Source organism: Alligator sinensis, unplaced genomic scaffold, assembly GCF_000455745.1.
Source record: "Alligator sinensis unplaced genomic scaffold, ASM45574v1 scaffold196_2, whole genome shotgun sequence".
Classification (NCBI taxonomy): Eukaryota; Metazoa; Chordata; order Crocodylia; family Alligatoridae; genus Alligator; species Alligator sinensis.
Window position 1 is genome coordinate 205,654 of NW_005843050.1, and position 8,972 is coordinate 214,625.

Consider the following 8,972-nt stretch of genomic DNA (forward strand, 5'->3'; position numbering starts at 1 on the left):
CCCACCCCCACTCCCCCCGTGACCCAGCGCAGCAGGGAGTGGAGGAGCCACATGAAAATTCTCCTCACTGCTTCTCGCCCCCCCACCTCCCCGATGATGATCTGGGGGTGGGGGGCAGGGATGCCCCTGGGAGTATGCAGGGCTGCACTGAGGGCAGCAGCACAGGGCTTCATCCCTCAAAGCACCAGCATGAGCAGGGGGCATGTCACCAGGGCAGCAGGGGGGCGAGAACTGGCAAGGAATCCCCATGCAGCCCCGCTGTCCCCAGCCATGCTGGGTCACGCCCACTGGGTTCCGGAAGCCCTGGGAGAGGGAAGCATGGGTGGGACCTCAAGCCCACAGCCTGAGCCTGCCCCAGGTACAGATCTGAGGGGTGCAGTGGTGCCCCCAGGAGTGCTCACAGCAGCGGGGAGCTGGCCCTCCTCCTCCCCCGGATGAGCCACCCATGGCCCCATCTTACTCCCGGCTAGGGCCTTGCAGCTGCGCATTGTGGCCCCAAGCCCCACCCTGGGCAGCAGCCTCAATCTGTGCCTGTTCCTGGTACAGATCTGGGGGGGTGGATCTCCCCTGCAACCTGGAAGTGCACACAGAAGCGGAAAGCTGCCCAGCCCAAGCCTGCAGCAGGGGACTGCAGTGTGGTCCATAGCCCTGGCAGTAGGACCCCCCCCACCCACTAGCAGGGCTGGGGGAGCAGGGGCTGTGGGTGGGGGGCAAGGGGCACCAGCAAGGCTGTGGGTGGGGAGTGAGGGGAACTAGCAGGGCCGGGGAGACTATGGCAGGGGGTCTTTAATTTTAAATAATAGATTTTGGGTTTTGTAGCAGACAATTCGTGATTTTTTTAAAATCAGGGAAAACCAGGATCCCTGGTTATTATTACCAGAAAAAGACATATTAAACCTATAAAAGATGAACACTTAAATGAACTTGCTTACAAATCTATCCTCTTCATTTTCAAAACAGATTAGAAATAATATCTACCTGTATTTTTTCTATTATTTTCTATAACCCTTTATTGTACCCTCACTTTATTTTTATCTGTCTTTTTGAAAATAGGGACTTCCTGGCTATAAGGGAGAAAAGGTAAGAGCTTAAAAAGTCTTAGTATCTTTGAAATAAGATGCTAAGGCCAGATTGCCACTTCTTACAATCTGTCTGTGGAATCCAGAGGATGCATCAGTAAAGTTAATCATGTGCAAAAGCAGGTGCAGGATCTGCCTTGTAGAATTTTTAAAGTTTTGGATGGGAGACAGAATTTTCCCACAGAATAAGATTTAAAGGGGGGAAATGGAACAATAAAGAGAAAACTGATTTATTAATATAGATACAAATAGAGGTAAATTGTAACCATTGATTAAACAGACTATAGATTAAGGAAATTTGCTTTTAAACTAAATGACTTGGGAATTTTACAGACCCAGTGATAAAAGTGGTAAGTTTGAATTGCAATGGAGATCAAAGTTACTGGGCAAATACCATACGGCACTTGTACATGTACTCTGAGAGTCGGGGTGGGGGGCCAGCACTTTATAGTGGCTCCTAGAGCCGCTCTAATTACAGTACCATCACTTCTCGTGTATCAGCGTCCCTGTGCTTAAAAATGGTGGCAGGAGCACTTGAACTAAGAGAATTCCAGATTTTTGATATCTAGATTTATGAAGTTGTACTGTATTTAGTAGAGTTTAACTTCTGCAAAACTAGATATAATTGCAGCACTTAAAACTCTTAAAAATACCAATAGCATTGTAGCATAAGAGCATGGAATGCATTGAATCAAAACAGCATGTTCAATTTATAAAAACTCTTTGATCTTTCTTTTATAGGGTGAAAGAGGAGAATGTGGAACACCAGGGCTAAAAGGGGACAAAGTATGTATGACTTGTTAATTTAAAATATTGCCTACAATGCAAATTGGTCAGCACATTAGTGGGGATAGCTGAAGAAATGGTTTATAACTGTCTAATGGAGATGTACCAATAATAAAGATACTATTCCCACAAACTGAACTCTCACAATCCATCACATTTTAAGAAATGTTTGTTTACACAGGGACATAGGCTGTAATAACTATTCTGTATTAATCCTAAATTGCTTCAGAAGTCAATTAAGGTAAACTGGAAAAAGCTGCTCTGTGTGGAATAACAAACAGACATCCCAAAGAACAGCAAACTACTGCAGAATTGCTAGTGTAGAATACATTCTCTCTCTAGCAGTCATTTCAGTTATGGACAACATTTTGGTTAGGAACTGGAGAATACATTTTAATCAATACATTTTGTGACAAAGAAGAAAGGCAAATTATAGTATGGCAAAATTCTCAAGACCCTGCAGATCTTGTGACACCAACTAGCCTTTAAAGTATCTTTATGAACAACTAAATTGTAAAAGAGATTGAAGTGTGTTGAAATGATTGAAGAAAGAGAACAGTTGGCCATCTCAGTGAAAAAATAATATACAGATTTTTTACTTAAGCAATATGAGAAGTAGCAGAAAATTATGTGAAAAAATGTATGGAGATAAAAGGAATTGTTCAGAAGCTGGCAAACAACATGAAGAATGTAACCATGAAAACTGGACAAAAGGGCCATATGCTGAAACTGCTGAAAGCTGAGAATGTTTGCTGTTTAATTTCTGTTGAGAACAATGAATCAGTCAGCATCTGTGAAGGATGAGAAGTTCTAATGGATTAAATATCTTAAGAAGTGACTGAACATACCAGAGTTATAGTCACCCACAGAATTCCCAGCTAAAAGCACAGTTGCTATTGTAGATGAATATATACCAGAAATGATTTAAGAGCTAAGGGGAAAAAATTATTTCAGTTGAAAATCATCCAGACACTGAATACATAAAACAGAAGTGACTAGAGAACAACTCCAATATTCAGACACACATATATAATCCTCAGTGCCATTCCAGTATGACTGGCACTATTGTAGTCTGCCCTGGTAAAAAGATTTTTTTTTCCAGTTTCATTAATCACATTTACTTCAGTAGAGGTTTAAATGAACACGTCTGTGTTTCTCTATGTCCTAATTAGCTCAGAATATGTCCTCTATGGGCACATCTACACATGCTATTAGTTCGCAGCAATAAACTCCAGTGCATATTATGCTGCAGTTTATTGCTCCCAAGTACCACGTTTACACATGTGCCCAAGACCGCAGCATGTTGAGCTGGGTCAGAGTAGTTCCAGTTGGCAGGGAGTCTGGGGCAGGTTCCATCTGCCAGCCCGGAGCTGCTCCAACCTAGCTCAGTGTGTGGCTGAGGGGTTGGCTGGGGCATGAGTGTGCGCCAGTGTGGAGCTATCCAGCAGGCAACCCCTGCACTGAAGCACCCTCATGCCCCAGTCAGCCACGACAGCATCTACACATGTGGTGCTGTGGAGTAAAAAACTCTATAGTAGGATTGTGCTTGTATTTACAAATACTACCCTGCTGCACCCTATGGTCTCTCAAAATGAAGTACACTTGGGTATTTTGAAATCAGGTTTAATTCCAGATGTTTATGTATATTATCTGTATAAGCTAGATCAGGGGTCAGCAACATTTTTGGGCAGAGTGCCAAAACGCCCACAACATCTACTTGTAGGATGTTGCATGGCAGGACAGGTGGTGAGGGAGCCGTGAGGGGCCCAACTCTTCTTGTGTCAGCACAGCCCCAGCTTCTTCCCTGCTATTCATCGCAAGGCGCATGTGCATCTGCTGCTGGCAAGAAGCCATGTGGGGATTCTGCAGACCCATAGGTGGCAGAAGGCAGGGGCTAGCAGGGCTTAGCCCCATCAAATGCAGGGCAGCCTGGGTGCAGGCTCCAGGCAGCTGCAGCAAGGGGAAGGGGTGTGCATGGACACAGACATGCAGCTGAAGCCTGCAGCAGCCTGGCAGCATGCAGTGTACTGCCCAGCACAGCAGGGAAGTCTGTCTTGCGGAAGGGGCATGGAGGGGGAGGGGCAGATTGAAGCCCCCCCATGGTGAGGGAGTGAGTGAGGCAGGGGCTAGGATGAATGGGGCCCCAGGGCTGGGGTGGGTCGTGGGCAGCTTGTCCAGGGGCATGGGGGCACTCCTGCCGCTGTGTGTACCTTGGTGGAGGCCCAGGCGGCATGTGCCCTTGCATGTGTGGGGCAGAGGTGGAATGCCACTGTGGGTTGTGCTCTGCCCCCCATTGCAGCTGCCCTGGGAGCGGTGTGACATTATGTGCCTGCTGCATGTTGGACACAGAGCCCAGCCCATAGCGGCAGCCTGCCTCCACACCATGCACAGATCTGGGGGGCACGCAGAAGAGGGAGCCCTCCCGCATCCCTGGATAAGCCGCCTAGCCCACACCCCCACCCCAGCCCCTGTGCCTGCCTCTGCCCCACTCCCTCCCTCACCATGGGGGCCTCAATTTGGCCCCTCATGTCTCTTCCTCATGACAGACTTATCTGCTGGGGGTGTGTGTGCATGTGTGTGCTAGCACGTATGCACTCAGGCCCCCACCCCGACAAATAATATTTTTCCCCAGTGCAACTGTTTGCAGCCTTCTGGCTGCCTGCCACAGCCAAGCTGGGATCTGGGCAGGCCTCTGCTGCCCACCATGGAACCTGAGCTCCCTAGATGTTGCTGCTTTATTCATCAGTGAATGTTGTGGAGAACACCAAAAAACAAAGAAGCTAGGATAAAAAGAAAAAAGCAGGGAGCTTTTGGATTGGCAGAAAACTCTTCACAATTATGAAACAAATTAGAAGTGAGTAGAAGGTTAAGAATGGAACACAATTCAATGTCCATTCTGGTAGCTTGTGAAAAACTAGTACAGCAGGCAGATGGATGAACTATCTTCACTGGAACATACAGTATCAACAACCAATAAATACTTTTTATAGAAAGAGGAATCGTGATAGTAGCTAATCATTAATAGAAAATTACCATCTTACCTTGGGGGGAGCAATAATATTATTTATGATTGCAAATTATTCTAATTACCCAGAGACAGCTTTATCTCTCAGCCGAAGAGAGATGTAGATAGCCATGTGAGTGTAAAGTCAAGTAGAAGCACCTTATAGACTAACCAAACTCTGCATATGTGTATGTATATCAAACTTTTGTAGGCTGAAGTTCACTTCATCAGATGCTGTCTCAGATGAAGTTTAATTGAAATTATTCCAGTGTAAAACTGATTAAAGCAAAATCAGATTTGGCACCCATATCACAAAAATGCTATAATCAGATGCATCAGTTCACATACAGGATATGTACCCAATGGCAGCCAGCTAGATAACAAATTAACCCTTACACATCAAAGCAAACTGATTTCTAAACCTCTTTGTATATCTTACATCATAAAAGGTACTTGATAAAAAATTCAAGAAAGAATCAAAGGGAAAAAAAAGAGCATTACTAAAATGAAAACAGAATGCAGTGGGTAGAATGACACCAAGAAAATGCATGAGCAGAGACATGAATTAAACTTGGTCTTTACATAGGTAGAACAATTTAGTTTCCAGTTTCAATACTGTATATTTAGTGTGTGGTTCTAAATACAAACTGTTACTAATCTACGTGTACCTGCATTATTTTATTTTTTGCACAGGGATTTGAAGGGCCTATTGGCCCAAAAGGACCTCGGGGACCTCAGGTGAGTGAATTGGAAGTGAACTGTTAGGTAGCAAAAAATAGTAGTTATGCTGTTCTCTGTGGCTAAGGACAGAAATTACACATAAACTGGTTTCTGATCACTTAAACCAGTTTAAACCTGTAACAGAATAGAAGTTCATCGCACATAGACTAGTTTCAAAATGGCAGAAACTGGTTTAAGATAGACCAGGATGGATGTAGTATCAGATTCAACTGATTAAGGTTAAACCAAATTGAACTTCTGTCCCAGATCCTGTCCTGACTCATGTTACCTCACAGTCCCCAGCACCCCAAGAGTCTTTGTACTTCCCTCACAATCCCCCAACAGGGTGGCCTGCTGGAACACAGCTCACACTCCCCTGCTCCAGCCCAGTGCCTAGCTGGCCTTGCCCCCACGCTGTCACAGAGCTGAGGCAGCAAAGCCTCTTGCTATAGAGCAGTAGGGGAGGGAAACGGTGGGGGGGGCAGAGCCCCCTGCACAGCCAGGCCACCAAGCCCTGGTCTGACATGCTGTGGAGAGCTGAGGGGAATTGCCCCCTCTCCCACATGGCCAGGCAGCTGTTCAGCTCAGCTGCTGCTGTAGGTGGGAGGGGGGAGCAATCCTCTGGCTGGTCCATCCTCCCCCCCACCCCCCCAACCCCAACCCCTTTTTATAGAATAAAGCTATACAAGTATAGAAACCCTGAGGTCCAAGGACGTTAACCCTTTTCAGCCTCTGTCAGAAAGGAGACATCCAGACAGCTTTAACTTTGCAGTTTATAGAATGGCTGTGTTCCTATGGGATGCTTAATTATTTCCTAGTTGTCTGGTTATACGGGCATAATTTACTTTTAGGAGCTTTAATTATTTTATTACTTTTTGTTGAATATTTTTTCAATATTAGATTTATCAATTTGATTGCTACTAGTAGTTAGGAGCGTTGTTGAATTTTATATTGTTTATACAGGGCTTAAGTATTTTATTTTTTCTTATAGATAGTCAGGTTTTACTTTTCTCCTGGTGTCTCTGAGATCTGTTTAAATAACATTCTCTGCCTCCTAAATCCTTTAAAATTCTTTCTTCAGTTCTTTCAGTGGTCATTTAAGATGGATTTTGCTGTGCTGTACTCTACTGAATTGCAGCTTCAGCTCAGAGCCCTATCTGTGAGAATATTTTTGTACCCTCAGTGAACCAGCTAACTTTGGGTTTTGGCCAGCTCTGGGGTTTTTTTGGTAGTATTAGCATAAAATTTCCTAACATTTTCTCCATTTTTTTACTATAATAAATTATGCAGTCTCCATGGTTGAAATCTTTTTTTTGCTCATGCATCTCTGTTTAATCAGCAGCAAAATGTCATGAGCCCTCATAGCACAAAGAGTTGCTAGGTCAGTGCTCAGTATCTCCATTGGTTATCAGCAGGGGTCCTGGTTTTATTTATTTATTTATAAAACATAACTATTACATTTACAATTTTGAAGCAATTTGGAAGCCTACCAGTGCCTCAATCACTATAGCAAAATAAATTCTAAATACCTATACATTTTAGTATTTGATTTTGGGTTTATTGTGGAAAAAAATCAGAGCTTCCCTTGCCCCCTTAGCTCACCAGGACGCAGGTTCAGGCCTCTCACTACCAAGCGATAGCCCCCCAGCCCTGCGGGTGCCTTTCACTCTCCACACACAGGCCCCTGGGCCCTACTGGTGCCTCTTGCCCCCCCACTGACAGCCCCCTGCCCCACCAGTCCTGCTGGAGGGGCCAGGGCTATGGGGCCAGGGACTCTGGTCGACAGCCCCCTGCTCCCCTGCAGCAGCACCTGAGCCCCAGCTGCTGTCCAAAGGAGGCAATGGCTGCTGTGGCCTGAGAAGGGAGTAGAGTGTGGAGCCTGGCTCTCCCTCCCCACTGGGTGGCACGGCCAGAGTGGAGCCCATGGCGGGGGGCGGGTACAGGCTGCCTGCTGCAGGCTTGGGCTGGGGGAAGTGGGGCTGGGTTCCCACTTGATATAATAGTATTGAGATGTTAATCAGGTTGGGAGGCTGCCCATTTTGAACCCTAATGTTTAGAGGAATATCTGCATCTCTGTTCCACCCCTACGCTGCAGGCCAAGCCTTGTAGATAGCATTCTAGGCAGCTAAACTCAGCCATACTCTTCACCCTATTAGCTGTGGTCCCCTCTCTGGGACCTTTGGCTCCCCCTTAGGCCCTGGCCCTGTCACAGGCCAGTTGGGATCTTGAGACTCTCTGCTCTGGGCATCACTCGCGGTGGGCCACCTTGGCCCTTCGACCCCTGCTTTGGGTCCTGGGCCCAGAATGGGGCAGTCGAGGGTCCCTCAGGACAAGTCTAAGCCACTTGCCTGCTCACAGGGTTTGGGGTCCCCCATATCTGGCTCAGGTGTTTCGCAAAGCGTGCCTGACCCCGTGGGGTTCACTCGCCCCAGCAGGCAGCTTACCTGGCCTTCCCTGGATTATATAACCCAGATGGGTGCTGAGCTTAAGGCACTCTGACGTGCCTTACATGGGGAGGCGATCAGTCCTGGTAGTTACATGGGGACTGCCGCACCACCAGGAGCCCCACCAGGTCTTCCTGCCCTGGCAGGATGCAGTTTTAGGTCATGCTCAGGACCAATGAGGCCTATTCCTTTCCCCTAGCCTCACCCTTTACCTCCAAGGTCAGAGGCGACATGTAGGAGGTACATACAGGTGCACGTGCACCCCCTGAGCCTGGTGGTGCACCCCCTGCAAAAAGGCAGCACTCACACTGCTGGCAGCATCTTCAGGCAGCCTGCGGTTCCGACTGGGCACCGGCAATGCTGCTGGTGGCGGCTGTGGGTAGTCACCGACCCTTGTTCAGAGCTCGCCACCCCCCGCTGCTGACAGTGCTGGTGGCATCTGTGGGAGCTCCCCTGCTTACCGTTGCTGCGCTCCCACTGCCGCCATGCTCCTGCCACAGCCATCACCGTGCCCTGCCAGTCAATGGGGGCACGTGCCATTCGTGTCCGAGATATTCCTAGCAGAGCTCAGCAGAGGGATGTTTCTCTTCAGCTGGCTGACCATGAACTGCCCTCAGCTCAGGGAGCTGGGCCTTAAAATAGCCACCCTCATCAGGCACCTGCCCCTCCCTGGCCCAGTCCTTAAAGTGGCAGCGCCACCAGTACCTTGCCACACGGCCATGTACATGTACTCTGCCAACCTGCAAAGAACTCTTTGCAAAAGAGCAAAACATGCTTGTTTCTCTGTCAAAATGAAAAAATCCACATTTTTCTCAGGTAGAGGGAAAATCCATACTTTTCTCTGTTGCCCTTTGGGAAACGGAAACCCAGATCCCTGGTTATCAGGGCTGTGGTTAGGAGCCTCAATAAACAGCACTTCATAATCTCATTCTGAGTTCA

The 8,972-nt window shown here is 47.3% G+C and overlaps 1 protein-coding gene across 1 annotated transcript in view; it reads left to right on the top strand.

Moving 5' to 3' along the window:
- Window positions 1-8,972, top strand: part of COL28A1 (collagen type XXVIII alpha 1 chain) — a 169,318-nt gene that overhangs the window by 18,312 nt on the left and 142,034 nt on the right. Inside the window, exons 8-10 of the mRNA XM_006036981.3 lie at window positions 1,054-1,080; window positions 1,821-1,865; window positions 5,563-5,607. Of these exons, the coding sequence (XP_006037043.1) occupies window positions 1,054-1,080; window positions 1,821-1,865; window positions 5,563-5,607 (117 nt within the window). The remainder of the gene's footprint in view (window positions 1-1,053; window positions 1,081-1,820; window positions 1,866-5,562; window positions 5,608-8,972) is intronic.